At 41.2% G+C, this 16,876-nt stretch overlaps 1 protein-coding gene across 1 annotated transcript in view; it reads left to right on the forward strand.

The window, feature by feature from the left end:
• Positions 1-15,719, forward strand: part of CAT (catalase) — a 36,147-nt gene extending 20,428 nt beyond the window's left edge. The window contains exons 7-13 of the mRNA XM_040258989.1: positions 1,370-1,561; positions 2,020-2,172; positions 5,787-5,925; positions 8,492-8,622; positions 12,374-12,481; positions 14,224-14,307; positions 15,009-15,719. Coding sequence (XP_040114923.1) covers positions 1,370-1,561; positions 2,020-2,172; positions 5,787-5,925; positions 8,492-8,622; positions 12,374-12,481; positions 14,224-14,307; positions 15,009-15,074 — 873 coding nt within the window. The 3' untranslated portion in view covers positions 15,075-15,719. The remainder of the gene's footprint in view (positions 1-1,369; positions 1,562-2,019; positions 2,173-5,786; positions 5,926-8,491; positions 8,623-12,373; positions 12,482-14,223; positions 14,308-15,008) is intronic.
• The last annotated feature ends 1,157 nt before the right edge of the window (positions 15,720-16,876 follow it).

The raw sequence follows: 16,876 nt of genomic DNA on the forward strand, positions 1-16,876 counted from the left end.
TTCAGCCAAGGGCTCTGAGGTAGTGTGGGATCTAATAGACTCATCAGTCTGGATTATTCTGACCTAAGGTTATGCCTTTCTAAACCCAGGGGCTTCAGTTAAAATCAGAAAGGGATTGCAATAATATTGTACAATTTAGTGTATTCACTGGGTGATCTGCAGATGATGACTTGTATATTCTAATTCTGAAGATCTAACAGGCTGAAAAAAATCTTGCCACTGGCTAGAGAGAGCTGGGATTTCTGTGCTAGACATCAACCAGCCTTCTAGAGGTGACTTGTGAAGGAAATATTTATGTGGTGCCTGACTTATTGGGGCTCTTTCAAAATAAGATAGTGGTGGGAACTCTATTGAAGAGCAGGATGGGATGATAATAGGAGCTCAGGTGAAAGTGACTTAATGTCTTTGGGTTTTAATGGCTTGTTTGAAAGTCAGAATATTAATACTATTGAGTTGACCAAAAAGTTCAGTTGGGTTCATCTTATGGAAAAACTTGGAATGAACTTTATGGCCAACCCAGTACTTTTGGTTGCTCATAGTTGGTCAACTGCTTGAGTGGCTATACTAAATTTCTTTTCAGCTCTATAAACTGTGATTCTATGATTTCCTTTAAAAAAAGTTAAAAAAGGAAGGGAGTTGGGGTGGAGGGATACTAGCTGAGCCCAATCTCAGTAGTTGATTTGAGATATTATAAGACGGGGTATTTAAAAAATTTCTTCATGCTAAAAAAGGAGGAAAGTCCTTTAATTTTATTAACCACTTGCTTACTTTTAAAATATATTTTGATTTTTCTTTTCTGATCGGAAATAGCATGAGTATAAACATTCAAATAGTAGCCACTCTGGAAAACAGTTTTGAAATTCCTCAAGAAATTAAACATAGAATTACCATATGACCCAACAACTCCATTTTACAGTATGTACTCAGAGAAATCTACTGACTTGAACACTTGAAAATGGTTAAAATGATAAATTATATGTTATATATACACTTTATAGCAAAAATTGTTTTGGCTTTTCTGAAGACAGTAATGTAGCATTTTCTAGATAAGCGAAAAATTGAAAGTGAACTATATGTCAGCAATTTTAAAAATTCAAATAATGTAGAATCCATAAAGGGAAAGAAAGACTAATTTTAAATATAAAATGTGTAGACAGATTCCCTGGACATTGAAAAGAATCAGGATAAGCAAATAGAATTTCTTACTGATAAATTCATACTTGTGTCAGATTTGAAGAGGGGAGTTACTGTTACGAGGAAAATCCAGTCTTTGGATAGTGTCACTCATAATCCCTCAATGAATTACTGATTGAAGTTTGATAACTTTGCCAATAAGTTTCAGTTTGAGCTTCTTTGTTTTCTCCTGTAGACTGATCAGGGCATCAAAAACCTTTCTGTTGAAGATGCAGCAAGACTTGCCCACGAAGATCCTGACTACGGCCTCCGCGATCTTTTCAATGCCATCGCCACAGGCAACTACCCCTCCTGGACTTTATACATCCAGGTCATGACATTTAGTGAGGCAGAAACTTTTCCATTTAATCCATTTGATCTTACCAAGGTGAGTCAGTTAACAAATAAATTGTTTTCTTTTTAAAGTGTCTTCACACCTAATTTAAAAAAATTTGTAGTCAAGCATTTATAAGTTGTGTACAAAACCGTTGAAGCCACCTAAGAGTTTCCTAGCCTGTGAATGAGGGCTCATCAGCATCTCCCTTCCAGTTCCTATTTGATAACTTTACTGAGTTCATCTAGGTGGCCTGATACATTGTTATTAGCAGGGAACAAATTTTGATGAGCTGATGTACTTTTGCCCAGGGAAAATGTCAATATTTACTCCTGTTTATTGTTGCAAAAGATTCATCCAATGCACTCACCTTAATTCTTACCATTTATTAGGTTCAAAAATGTTATTTTCACTTACTATCGTTGGCTTCATTGTATTTGAAAGCTGATATTTTTATGCGTAATTTCCTTCTGTTGGTTGTCTGGTAATTGTGAATATGCCATTATTTTTAGGTTTGGCCTCACAATGACTACCCTCTTATCCCAGTTGGTAAACTGGTCTTAAATCGGAACCCAGTTAATTACTTTGCTGAGGTTGAACAGTTGGCTTTTGACCCAAGCAACATGCCACCCGGCATCGAGCCCAGCCCTGACAAAATGCTTCAGGTAAACCTAGTTGATCGAGAGGTTCTGAGGCAGGAGTGTGTGTACAAGCCTGTGTGCCCTTGCATGTATGCGTGTGCACACACACACAGAATGTAATTTGGCTTGATCTTTATATGAAGAATTAACTAGGACATCACTTAAACCTTGGTCTGGGTCTTTAGTTCCTGTGGGACTGAATGAAACATCCTTAAATGAGCGTTACAGGATAAAACAAATTTCATAGTGAGTCCCTCAATATGGTAACTTGGATATTTAGGCTCTTAAGTTAAAAGAAGTTATAGTAGAAATACTTTAGGTATTTGTGGGATATTCTTTTTCAGTCTCTAATCAAGGATGGGGAATACCATTAATTGATTATAACATTTGATCAGCATAACTGTATTCATTTTCTCTTTCATGTAAAGAGAAAATGATGGCACGTGTAAAGAGACCCAGAGATGATTTTTACAACCTCAGTTTATGTTTCTGTTGATTAAAGGCAGTGGGTTTTACTGTTTGTTTTGGTAATGTTCCTGCTGCTGCTGGTGCTAAGTCGCTTCAGTCATGTCCTACTCTATGTGACCCCATAGATGGCAACCCACCAGGCTCCCCGTCCCTGGGATTCTCCAGGCAAGAACACTGGAGTGGGTTGCCATTTCCTTCTCCAGTGCGTGAAAGGAAAAGTGAAAGTGAAATTGCTCCGTCATGTCCAACTCTTAGCGACCCCATGAACTGCAGCCTACCAGGCTCCTCTGTCCATGGGATTTTCCAGGAGAGAGTACTGGAGTGGGGTGCCATTGCCTTCCCCGGTAATGTTCCTAAGCATTCAGTATTTTTTCACCTCTATGCAGTATGTTTTTTCAAGAGTACAAAGAGTGAAAAATTCTTATCTGGATCAGAAATTAATGGGGAAATAACTGGCTTAATAATTATAGAGTAAATCAATGTTTTGTGTTCTTAGACTATGATCATGCTACAAAGGTTAAAGTTTTTACCCTAGATCAGATCACAGTGACTGACGGCTATTTCTTATGTAAGTGTCCAATTCTAGTTCAGGTGTCACTGTCCATGGAGGTGAACTAAGTATCCTTTGTTTTTTTAAAATAATAATTTTTTTTTGCTTTGACATTGGGAACATTTGAACCTTTTATAGAAATAAATTTATATTAATTTTTAATTTAATTTGACTGCTGTGGGTTGAATACCTCTCTACTGATAGACTGCCATGGCTGCTGTAACAGGATGCCATACAGCAGGGAAGAACCATTGTACTTGGTTAGCCTTTTGATGAGCATTGAGGAATTGTCCAAGGTTTTTTGAGTAGGTAAGTAATAGAATCTGCATGGGGCCTTAGGAAGAGTCTTTTGGCAGAAATATTTAGGGTGACGTTGTTGGAAGGAAGGCTTGGAAAAGGAGAGCCAGTGAGGAGGCTTGGAAATTACTCTGATAGGAACTAGCGCATGACCAGGTGGTAGTAGTTGTACGGTAATGGACAGTGTTTTCAACAATAATGTTGAAAGGCAACGCATTCTTAAATTTTAAAACCTTGGGATACAAAGTGTAAACTGGACCATGGTGAAAAGCCCTCAGTAGTGTAATGTAAGTCCCAGAGACTGTTCCCTGGGTGCCTGGTGATGCAGGGGCAGCCCTTTTTCCCTCCCATGCGTCACAGTTTATCAGGAGTGGAGAAGTCGACTCCTGGAGTGGGAGAGCTTTGCTCTGTTTTTTCACCCCAGCCCAGCAAGGAGCTTGGGCACAGGGCCCTGGGTAAGGCCTTCATTCAAGTTGGGGTCAGGGTGTGGCCTTGCTGTATACATTTCTTGGCTTAACTTGGAAGGTCTCTACCTGCAGCTGGGGATGCCTTATAAACACAAGGTGACCCCAAACCAGAACAATATGATGAGGCCACATGCAGGAGCTGCTGATGGCTCAGCTCTATCTTCTGTCCTGTTGGTATAGTTAGAGCACAGCTTAGTCCATTTTGGGCAGAAGGAGGCAACCAGCATCCAAACCCTAGGTGCTTTTGTTCATGGTTGCATGGCTGGTCATCTGAATATTACTTTATTTTTAATATTTTTGAAGATTTTTTTTGATGTGGACCATTTTTAAAGTCTTTATTGAATTTGTTACAGTATTGCTTCTGCGTTATGTTTTGGTGTTTTTGGTCGAGAGGCAGATCAGATCTTATTAGCTCTCTGACAAGGGTTCAAACCTGCACCCTCTGCATTGGAAGGTGAAGTCTTAACCAGTAGATGGCTGGGGAAGTCCCTGAATATTACTTTAGACTTCTGATTATGGGAGGTAGAGTCACTCAGCCAAGAGCAGATTATGGACAGAACAGCAAGACTGGACTAAGCATTTGGCCTGAGTGATTTGGTACAAAATAATCACATCAGTTGCCCTATTCAACTTGATTTGTGTTTTGGGTGGCCCATAGAATTAGTGATACAAGAATATTCTTTCAGGCTTCCCTGGTGGCTCAGATGGTAAAGAATCTGCTTGTAATGCGGGAGGACCTAGGTTCGAGGCCTGAGTTAGGAAGATCCCCTGGAGAAAGGAATGGGTACCCACTCCAGTTTTCTTGCCTGGAGAATTCCATGGACAGAGGAGCCTGGTAGGCTACAGTCCATGGGGTCGCAAAGAGTCAGACATGACTGAAGTGACTTAGCACGCATGCATGCATAAATATTCTTTCAGATTCAAGGCCAATAATAAAGTCAATTAAAGAAAACTGCTTGTGAGTAGAGCTTTGATTAATGAGAATATTTAAATAATTGGATACTGAGATTTATATGGAGTTAATCATCAAGGTTTTTGTTTCAACACTAATTGAAAGAAATTGCACAATCTCCTGCCTTGGTAAATATGTGATTTAGTTTAATCTTGATTCAGGGCCTTGTGTCATCGTAGGGCCATCGTCCAATACCATGGCTTTCTTTGTGTAGTACTTTGTTAATATCTAGAAAGTCTCAGAGCTCAAAGTATATCTGACATAAACCAGGCTACAACACAAAAGGTGTTTGTTTTTTTTTAATAATTTCCTGTACAGTTGGTTTTGTAGAAATCTGCATCTTTTTGTTAAGAGCAAATGGTTGACCCCTCCCCTGGAGTGAGAGAGTGGGGAGGAATCGAATTGGTTCAAGACTCCAGTTATTTGGGTTTTAGCAAGTTTGTTTTGCAGTGTAATGTGTCCTTGGAAACAAGAAATCATTTTTATTTCTTATTTATTTTTTATATTTTGGCTGCACCACTTACCATGTGGGGTCCTAGTTCCCCAACCAGGGGTCACACCTGTCTCCCTTTCATTGGAGTCTTAACCCCTGGGTTGCCAGGGAAGTCCCAGGAATAAGAAATAATTCAAGCCTGGGCACTAACTTGTTATTTGAGGGAAAAAGGAGTTATGATCTAGAAGAGAAGTGAAGATTTGTGGCTCTTTGGCTGCACGATGTGGAGGATTAAGGACCGTTCAGCTAGGGAGCACTCATTTGGTGAGAGAGAAGAAACTGGTCTTTACTGGGCAGACAGTCAGGGCTCTGTGGTGCTCTGTGTTTGAGGCTTGCCAGTGAAGTTCACGGGCTGTTTCTCTTCTGTCTCTTTTTGCACATTGTCAACGTCTGTTCCCTTTATAACTGCAGGGCCGCCTTTTCGCCTATCCTGACACTCACCGCCACCGCCTGGGACCCAACTATCTCCAGATACCTGTGAACTGTCCCTACCGTGCTCGAGTGGCCAACTACCAGCGCGATGGCCCCATGTGCATGATGGACAATCAGGGTAAGCCTCAGAAGGTGGCTCGCTCCGAGGGTGCTGGGGGGCACTGCTGGGCAGGGGTTGGGGTGCCCCATCAGCCCAGGGGTTTTCAGGCTGCCCTAGCGACCTCCAACTCTGTGGAAGCCCCATATGGCTGCTTGTGTCCACCATGTATTTCTTGCCCAGCAATGAAGGTCTCAGCTGCCTGAAGACTCTTCTTACTTTTATTTATTTTATATGTTTTATTGAGAGTTCCCACCTCAGATTTTACTTTCTGTCCATCTCACAGTGAAAGGCAGGGAGAAAGATCTTTCACCCTGGCTGCTGCAGGATATCATCCAACTTAGGGAGCAGGTTTTTTTTTTTTTTAAATTAATTAATTTTATTACTGACATTGATTTTGCTGTATTTCTTGCCAGTCTCTTCTGTGAATATTTGTTACACATTTAAGATTAGCTTATCCATATATAATTTTGTGCCTTGCATCTTGTTACGATTATTATCTTTAAGCCTTTTCCAAGTATTCAACAAGTTAATATGCTCACTAACTGAGTGTGTTGGGTGGTTGCAGTATTTTTGCTCTCTGAGGCTTGACGTGTTGGTGTATAATTGCCCAAAGTAATCGGTACTCCTCTATCTGTCTTCTGTGTTTTTATCCTAAAGTTATTGTTTTTCATTAATATTCCTTGATTCTTTTGTTGTTGAGACTGACTGTATTAAGTGAAAGTTGCATAGTCGTGTCCGATTCTTTGCATCCCCGTGGACTATGCAGTCCATGGAATTTTCCAGGCCAGAATACTGGAGTGGGTAGCTTTTCCCTTCTCCGGGGGAATCTTCCCAACCCAGGGATCGAACCCAGGTCTCCCGCGTTGCAGGTGGATTCTTTACCAGCTGAATCACGAGGGAAGCCCGAGAATACCGGAATGGGTTGCCTATCCCTTTTCCAGTGGATCTTCCCGACCCAGGAATTAAACTGGAGTCTCCTGCATTGCAGGCAGATTCTTTACCGACTGAGCGGTCAGGGAAGCCCGGCCGTATTAAAGTGGTTCATATACATTTTGGGATGTCATTAATAAGTAATTGCTTTGTGTTTACCATTCTTGTTTACTATCATAGTGGCATATGTGTGAAAAAACTACTTTGACACCCCTTTTGCCTAATTTTAAAAGTAGAAAGTTTGACCTGTTCCCTTGCAGTTCGATGAAAAAGCTTAATCTTCCCCAGTAGTCAGTGACTTGAGGACAACTCCGACTTTGAGTAAAGGTCAGAGCTTATTTGGAAATAAAATTTTAAAGTTACTCAAACTGGCACGTTTCAAAGAACTAATTCTTAGTACAGAAAATCACTGTGATGGCTCGTTATTGGAGAACGTTGCTTTTCACATGGACGTGGCTGACCTGGAATGAATTTCTTGGGCTGGTAACTGGACTTCATGGGAGTATGGTACCCCTGTCTTCCTACAAGCTTTTGGTTCCTTTGTCAATGTGATGTATCCACCCAGGATTGTCTGTTCCAGCAGGGACCTGGGTAAAATTCTAAACCCAGACTGGTTTGTTCAAACCACTTGCTATGTTTTTTCAAGCCATCCTTTCTGTTTAGGCAGCGTGTACTCAGATAACACAAGCTTCTGTTTACATCAGCTGAAGCAGAGTATAGTTGGGAAAATAAACATGCCAAAAGGGAAAAAAAAGCCTCAAAATTTATTTGAGGAAGTCTTAATACATGTTTTGATTGTATTTGTCATTATTTTTCCTAAGTCCAGAGAAATCAGTGGTGACATATTAGAAATATCAAAGTTAAAAAAATATTTTAAAAATATATCTGTAGAGAGAAGCAAAAGTGCAGCTGTTGGGTTGGTTGGCCAAAAAGTTCGTAAGATGTTATGGAGAACCCAAACGAACTTTTTTGGCCAGCCCAATAGAATTAAATAAAGTCGTAGTCAATAAAGGAAAGAAACCCCAAGCATCTTAAACACCTTTAAGAAATAGTGAAGTAGAGTCCCGTGATGGGACTCTCATATGTGCTGGAATGGAAAAGTCAGAACTTCCAGATTCCGGATCCAGCACTGACCACTGCATCACCCTGCAGCAGTCAGTGAGTGTCTGGGGGCTCAGTCCGTGTGCCTGGTGACTGAAAGAGCAGGGCTGGAACTCTGAGCTCCCAGGAATCCCATGATTGCATGTCTGAACTGCACCCAGGCCCACTTGAAACCCTCCAATTTGAAATGTGTCTTTGGGTGTCATCTTCTATGGGGGCCAAACCAAACTTATATAAATATATTTGTCCTGGTAAGCATCAGAAGACTGTAGAGATGGGACCATCTGAGTGTTCAAAGGGAACTTGAGATCTCTTCTGTAAGATGCAGAGGCAGACGGACATGTGAGCAGATGACAGTATTCTCTAAGAATCTGGGTGTGTTTATAGCTAAATGTGGGGAGTTAAAAATAATGTGTGCATGGCATGTGCACACATGTGTGTGTGCACACACACACACATACATATATAATTGTCACTTGAATTTATTTTTTATTTTGTAGACTTATTTCATTTTTCATCTCCCCAAGTGAATGTATGTGGTTTTTCTTTAAAGGTGGGGCTCCGAATTACTACCCCAATAGCTTTAGTGCTCCTGAGCATCAGCCTTCTGCCCTGGAACATAGGACCCGCTTTTCTGGGGATGTACAGCGCTTCAACAGTGCCAGCGATGACAACGTCACTCAGGTAATGGCTCCTTTGTCTTCTGTGAGAGTCGCTTGGTCATTCTTCTCAATGTCTGCATATGTTCCCCTTTTAAAGTGTCTGCTGCTGCTGCTGCTAAGTCGCTTCAGTCGTGTCCGACTCTGTGCGACCCCATAGACGGCAGCCCACCAGGCTCCCCCGTCCCTGGGATTCTCCAGGCAAGAACACTGGAGTGGGGTGCCATTTCCTTCTCCAATGCATGAAAGGAAAAGTGAAAGTGAAGTCGCTCAGTCGTATCTGACTCTTAGTGACCCCATGGACTGCAGCCCACCAGGTACCTCCGTCCATGGGATTCTCCAGGCAAGAGTACTGGAGTGGGGTGCCATTGCCTTCTCCGTTTAAAGTTTAAAGTGTCTAATATGTCTCAAATTGAATTCAGGGACAACATCTTTATTCATAACTCAGTTCCCATATTAGATGGAGTTGAAAATAGAGTCTCAGATTATCTCTTTTTTTTCATATGCAAATATCCAGCATTCAGTACTAAATTATCAGGCATACCCAACACTTAAGACCTTATATCTGAAAAATCAAGAGGGAGGAAAAAACAAAACAAAATTGGCAATAGAAGCAAACCTACTGGAGATCCAGACAGTGAAATTGTCAGATACAATGTTTTTTACTGCTGCTAAGTCGCTTCAGTCGTGTCCGACTCTGTGCGGACTGCAAATAATATTTTTAGGAAAATAGAAAAGAGATGACAACATGGAGCATTATTGAGAACTTTAATCTATAAAAAAAGAATTGAGAGAACATCCCTAGCAGTCTAGTAGTTAAGACTGCATTTCTGCTGCAGAGGGTGTAGATTCGATCCCTGGTTGGGGAACTAAGATCCCTCAAGCTGTGCAGTGTGGCCAATAAAATAAAAGAAAATTTAAAAAATTGAATGGACATACTGAGCTGGAAAATGAACAACTAAAGTCAAGCATTTAGTAAATGAGTTTAAAAAGGTGATTAAACATAACTGAAGAAAGGATTACTGAACTGGCAGACAGAGCAGTAGATGTTATCAAGACTCACTCATGAAGAGAGGAAAAAACTCCCCTTCATTATGAGAAACCATGTAGAGACTGAGAACGCAAGCTGCAGTTTGCTTTCCTCTAAATAACAAACACACATACAGTACATATAAAGAACTCCCACACAGCAATAAGAAAAAGACAAATGAATATGAAAAAAATGGGCAAAAGACTTGAATAGGCACTTCATAAAAGAAGTATCCGAATGACTGGAAAACATATGGAAAGGTCATTTATTTCACTAGTCATCAGGAATATACAAAATAAAACTAAAAAGAGGCATTACTACAGATGCACAAGAATGACGAGACTTAAAAAGACTGCATACCAAGTATTTGTAAAATGAGAAACAGCTCTCACATAAGTGTAAATTGGTTCAGGTGTTCTGGAACCTGGTTGTCAGTACCCACTGAAGCCAAGCATGTACTTGCCTTTTGACCTACTAAGTGCACTCTTAAGCATAGATTCCGAATAGCAATGTGTACATATGAGCAGCAGAAGACAGGTACAACAGTTTCTTCATATCATCCAAGTGTTCATCAACGAAAGCTTGGATAAATAAACCGTGGTATATTCCCACAGTGTACAGCAATGAAAACTAATGAAGTATTCCAACAAGCAGGAACACAGATGAATCTTACAAACATGAAATTGAACAATAGAACGAGAATATAGACCACGTGATTCCATTTGTGTACATTTCCAAGAGAAGTAAAGAAAGACATTTATAATAATAGAAGTAAAAACAATTGAGGGGTCAGTTTGAGAAAGGGGACAGGGAGGAGGGGTATGGTAGGGGCATTTCTGAGATGTGAGTCATGTTTTCCCTTGATCTGGGTAGTGTGACACATCAGTGGCCCCTGAAAAATCACAGTGGACTTCACACTTACATTCGGTACCCTTACTGCAGACATATTACACTTAAAAAGAAGGAAAAAGTTACTCTCTCACTTTGTATAGACTATTAAAAATATCACTTTTTCGTTAATAGGAATTTGGTCCTGCTCTTAAAGGTCTGTGCTTAACGTGTTGGAGTGGGTAGATTAGCTCAGCATCCTCATCTGGTTATGCAATGGAACAGCTGTCCCATGTGTGGAGTCCATGCCCTCCTGTAGTGAGCTGCCGAGCTGTGTATGATTGGTGACTGTTAGCCAGGCATGTGCTGTGCTTAGTCGCTCAGTCGTGTCTGACTCTGCTACCCCATGGGCTGCAGCCCACCAGGCTCCTTTGTCCATGGGATTCTCGAGGCAGGAATACTGGAGTGGGTTGCCATTTGCTACTCCAGGGGCTCCTCTTGGCCCAGGGATCAAACCCAGGTCTCCTATGTTGCAGGCAGATTCTTTACTGTCTGAGCCACTAGAGTTTATGATATAACCATTCAGACTGGAGTGGGGTGATACCTCATTGTATTTTTGATTTGTATTTCTCTAATAATTAGCAGCGTTCAGCATTTTTTTCGTGTCCGTTGGCCATCTGTACATCTTCTTTAAAGAACTGTCTATATAGATCTTCTCCCATGCAGTACTTTGACTGGATTATGTTAATACCTAAAAGTCTAAAGATTTTTAAACTTTAATATCAGATTTATAGTTTGCTCAAATTTTAAAAGTAGTATTATATTCTGATATTTGGTAACTTATAAAAACTGTAAAGTTTTGGTATTTTATAAATTTGCTACTTTGGGTAATTTGATGTTTTACAACTGAGCGACTTCACTTTCACTTTTCACTTTCATGCATTGGAGAAGGCAATGGCAACCCACTCCAGTGTTCTAGCCTGGAGAATCCCAGGGATGGGGGTGCCTGGTGGGCTGCCGTCAATGGAGTTGCAGAGTCGGACATGACTGAAGCGACTTAGCAGCAGCAGCAGAACAGTATATAGGATAGTGTCTGGGTGCATTATAGGTATGTGAGTAATAAATATTTGCTCAATGAATGGATGAAATGTTGAATAGAGTCAGAGCGATAACTGAGAAATGGTTGATTTCAGAAATAAGCAGAGGCTGTTAGAACTCATATATGTATTACTTTGCTTACTATGTCCTTACTTTTAATTTTAACCTTTTGATATTCATTTTAGAAGTAAACTCAGTACTGTAAGTAAAATACCACTATTAACATCTGTCTTCTCTAAGAAATCTTGGCTTCCGAGTAGCTAAGAACCTAATTAATGAGCTAGGGTGCGTCCTCTCTGGTTCTGGGTGAACTGAACAAAGGTTGTCTTGTGCTAAGCTTGCATTTGATGACAGCACGTTCTGCACTTGTCAGTAATAAGGTGTGGTGGCATTTTTAATTGTAGGCCACACTGCCTTTTATTTATAAGAGATTTATAAGCAGTGACCACAAAACACATTATTAAAAAGAAGTCATGAGCTATTATCTTCCTTTTTTTTTTTTGCCTATGCCCCCGCGGTATGTGGGCTCTCAGTTCCCCGACCAGGGATTGAACCCGTGCCTCCCACATTGGAAGCGTGGAGTCTTAATCACTGGACGGCCAGTGAAGTCCCCTGTTATCTTCCTGCTTGACTTAAAAAGTGAAGAACTCAACATGTGACAGTTTCATCTATAGTTTTAAATTATTCTTAAATTGCAAAGCCTTTTTTCTTTCTTACAGCAATGAGAAATCTTGTGTCTTCATTTCAAAAGTGGGGTTTGGATCAGTTTTGTTCGTGATAAAATAGTTATCTGATTCCTCGCCCTGTTTTCAATGAGCAGGTGCGGGATTTCTATTTGAAAGTGCTGAATGAGGAGCAGAGGAAACGCCTGTGTGAGAACATTGCAGGCCATCTGAAAGACGCACAGCTTTTTATCCAGAAGAAAGCGGTGAGTGATACTTTGTAAGCCGAACAGTGACACCTGCTGGCAGGAAGGGAGAGTGCAGCTGTGGGAGAAAAACCTTCAAAAGAAGTGTCATTTCTATTTTACTTGAGTTAAGCAAACTTAAAAAAAAAATTAGTATGAATCCCCAATCAACCGCTGATTCCTTTCTTTCTATGGCTTACCTCCAGTAGATGCACTATATCCATCAATCCTTTACTCTTTGTCCAGTGTGTAATAATTTAGTTTAGGGCAAATCGTCTCCTAATGCTATTCAATCTGACTGTAGACAAGATCCATGTTAAGAGAGTAATATCCAGTATCAAAATGTGCGTCCTGCCACAATTTTGCTTAGACTTTAGATGATAAGAAATATAGATTATGTCTTTGTGGTTTGAAGTCTGCCTGACTGTTCGATGTTATGATACCCAACCTGCCTTCAGAAGCAACAAGAAATATGCTGTTTTCTGGGGTAAAAACTGAGCTGCTTCCAAAGCTCAGGCTGACCTTTTGAGCAAAGGTGTCCCAGGGCATTTCTGACGGTCGCTTGTTGTGCTGTTTGCTCACTGTTGGTTTCCTGGCTGCCCCAGGGTCAGCCTCTCATAAATTTAGGAACCGCTGCCCTTCTCTTATCTTTTGGCTGCTGCCTCTCTGTTCATACGGGCAGCTGTCTGGAGTATGTTCTAAGGTCTGGAGATAAGGACCTTGTAGGCTGGGCGCTTTCTCTGCAGGCAGAGCTCTATAAACCCTGTTTGATGAGTGTGTATATAAAAGATAACCCTTTGATTCCCTGGACGCTAGTACTTCTTGCTGTTTCACTCAGGCAGAGAGCCTGACTGTTGCTCTGTGAGAGAGGTGGGGCGGGTTTTTTCTCATCTTCCTTAGCAGAATGAGTAAGACTGTTTGTAAGCAGAGAATTGGGCTCAAACTCTTGGCCTTCTCCTCTTATGTACACTAAAGCTGCCTGGCTTCTGGGGGTTCTTGATGTCCTACCTCTTGCTGTCTGCTGGGGATCAGCCCCTGGTCAGGAATTCCTTCTCAACGTGTGCAGAGTTGCCCAGCACAGGCCAGTGTTTGTACACCTCACTTTATTTTTTAATTGGCGTGTAATTGCTCTACAACGTTGTGTTACTTTCTGCTGTACAACAAAGCACATCAGGGATATGTATACATATATCCCCTCCTTCTTGGGCCCCTGAACCCAACCCCCGCCCCATCCTACCCGTCTAGGTCACCACTGAGCTGAGCTCCCCGTGCTGGACAGTAGCTTCCCACCAGCTATCTATTTCACCCATGGTGTATACGGCTAACTGTAAATTCAGGCAGTGTCGGGGCCCGTTTCCTAATACAAATCACTGTAACTTGTTGCATTCCTCCGAGGTCAGCTCTTTACCTGCTCTAAGTGGAGCTCACCTCCTAATGCCTTTTCTCACAATACTCTGCAGGGTTGATTTAATCGACTCATTTGTTTTTACGGGAGTGGATATTGAACTCTACGAGGGAGATTTGATTGTCCCACCTATTCCATGAGGAGTGGGTATTGAAGCTCAGGTGAATGACTTATCCAGGGTTGCTCAGCCAGTATTCATCAGGACCTGAGTCCTACTGCCTGTTGTTAAATGCTGTGTGGCTCTGCCCCCTGTGGACGTGTCCCTCCTCCCCTCTGGAGTGAATCCTGTGGAGCAGACACGAGGGACTGGCGTGGGAGGGGGCTAGGGTGATGCTCCATGCTCTTCATTTGGTTTCAGGTTAAGAACTTCAGTGATGTCCATCCTGAATATGGCTCCCGCATCCAGGCTCTTTTGGACAAATACAATGAGGAGAAACCTAAGGTGAGCCCACAGCAGCCCAGCTGTGGCAGAGGATGTGTGTCATGGATAGGCACAGTGGGTTTTCTCTTACAGTGATTCTCCTCAGGGACAACTATTCAGTTTCTCAAGCAGCTGTTCACAATCTCAGTTGAGATATAAAGAACTCACCCAGAAAGCGCAACCTCTTCATTTAAGCCCTGGGCCATAAAAGACTCTGGGAGGGTGGGTGTGTGTGTGTGTGTGTGTCTGCGCCATATAAGACTGTTGTGTGTGTGTGACACGTCGTGTGTGTGTATCTGATGTCGTGTGTGTGTGTGTGTGTATGTGACGTGTGTGTGTGAGAGATGTGTGTGTATGTGACATGTGTGTGTGACATTGTGTGTGTGTGTGATGTCGTGTGTGTGTATGTGACGTCGTGTGTGTATGTGTGTGTGTGTGATGTCCAATTCTTTGCAACCCCACCAGGCTCCTCTGTCCATGGGATTCTCCAGGCAAGGATACTGGAGTAGGTTGTCATCTCCTCCTCCGCAGGGGCTATAGTCCATAGGGTCTCAAAGAGTTGGGACACAACTGAAGCGACTCAGCGCATGTGTTTATAAGACCATCTGAGGTGGACAAACTCTGCATTCTTACTTTCATTTGAGCACAGATGAAAGCAAAAAAGTGCTGAGTCTCTGCCCGAGTGAGCTAACTAACCTGCTGGTCTTGCCCTTTTGAAACAGAACACAGTTCACACCTATGTGCAGCATGGGTCTCACTTGTCTGCAAGGGAGAAAGCTAATCTCTGAGGGCCGGGGGCCCTTGTCCTGCACCACCTTGCCGTCCGCCTGTGAAGCAAAGCCCGTGTTCACACCTGTACCCACTGACCGCTGGATGGAAGAGTCTCCTGCACTAGACGTGCAAATGCAAGTTTGTGTCCGCAAAATGATAATCCAGATTTCTATCGCAAATGATGTAATAATGGCTTTTAATCCTACTTTCCTGTGGGTGAATGAAGGTAAGGGCTTAACAGTCATTTAAAAAAACATGTATTTGCTTTTGACAGCTGATTATTCACTTAAAATGACTAGAATGAAAGTTGCTAGCAGAAATACGATTTTATTTGACAAGAAAAAGTCTTAGTGACATTAATGTTTACGTATCATCTCATGGCCTATTTTATAAAAATATCACTGTAATTATATAAGAAGAAAAGATAAAGATAATTTACTGAGAAATTTAAATTTTTCTAAGTTCCCATGAGGAAGAACACATTGCTGTCTTTTGAAAATAACTTCAGCACCATCATGGCTTGATGTTTATTCCTGCTTTGAATTAATCAGATTTTTTAAAACTTGGAATTACATTTATCTAATACAGCACTGATTTTGCAGTAGAGTGATTTGTCATTGCTTTCCTTTTTCCAATAAAATAATCTGTAAATAAAAATAGAAGACTGGTGTTTGATTTCTTTAGTCTCCATATGTAACTTGAAATGTCTCAAGATTCTTAATCTGAATATCATGTTATTAGATTGTCGTTGTTTAGTTGCTTAGTCATGTCCAGCTCTTTTGCGACCCCATGGACTGTAGCCAGTCAGGCTCCTCTGTCCATGGGATTTCCCAGGCAAGAATACTGGAGTGGGTTGCCATTTCCTTCTCCAGGGGATCTTCCTGACCCAGGAATTGAACCTGTGACTCCTGCATTGGCAGACAGAGTCTTTACTGCTGAGCCACCAGGAAAGCCCCCTGTTTTCAGATACTTACCCTTAAAATTGAAAATACTGGTTTCACAAGGATAGTATAGTATTTGTTTAAACCAATAGCCTTTATACACAGCTTCTGAGGTACAGGGGACCAGAACTTTATTCTATTGGGAAAACAAATTTCCCAGTTTTGACAGTTATTTAGATCTCTTGTTCATTAGCTTGCTTCTTTTTATCTGATTATGAGTTTTAATTATTTGAATTTTATTTTTCCCTTTTTTTCCTCTCCAGTTTTATTGATATGTAATTGGCATACAGCACTGTATAAATTTTACGTGTACAGTATAATGATTCAACTCACATAAATCATGAAATCGTTATCACAATAAGTTTAACTGGGCAGTCCAGTAGTTAGGACTTGGTGCTCTAGTCATGGGCCCAGGTTTGATCCTTGGTTGGGAAACTAAGATTCCATACACTGTGTGGTGAGGTCAAAATAATAATATTACGTTAGTGCAAATGTAACTGTGGATTTTGCATTGTTGAAATTTGCCATTTGATTTTGGGATACATTCTTAATGTAATTATGTTATACATCATTTTAATGTGCATTTCTCATTTATGTTTTTTGATAATGATTTATTACTTGCTGTTTATTTTATATTTACATTAGACTATGGAAATAATGTTAGGCAAAAAGCAAATTTGAGCTATATTCTTATTTGAGTTCAAAATGGGTTGTAAAGCAGCAGAGACAGCTTGTAAGACGAGTAATGCGCTTGACCCAGGAACAGCTAACGAACGTACAGTGCAGTCATGGTTTTGCAAAGTTTTGGAAAGGAGATGAGAGCCTTGAAGATGATCGTAGCGGCCAGCCATCAGAAGTTGACAGTGACCAATTGGGAG

This window comes from Oryx dammah, unplaced genomic scaffold (genome assembly GCF_014754425.2).
Source record: "Oryx dammah isolate SB20612 unplaced genomic scaffold, SCBI_Odam_1.1 HiC_scaffold_17, whole genome shotgun sequence".
NCBI lineage: Eukaryota > Metazoa > Chordata > Mammalia > Artiodactyla > Bovidae > Oryx > Oryx dammah.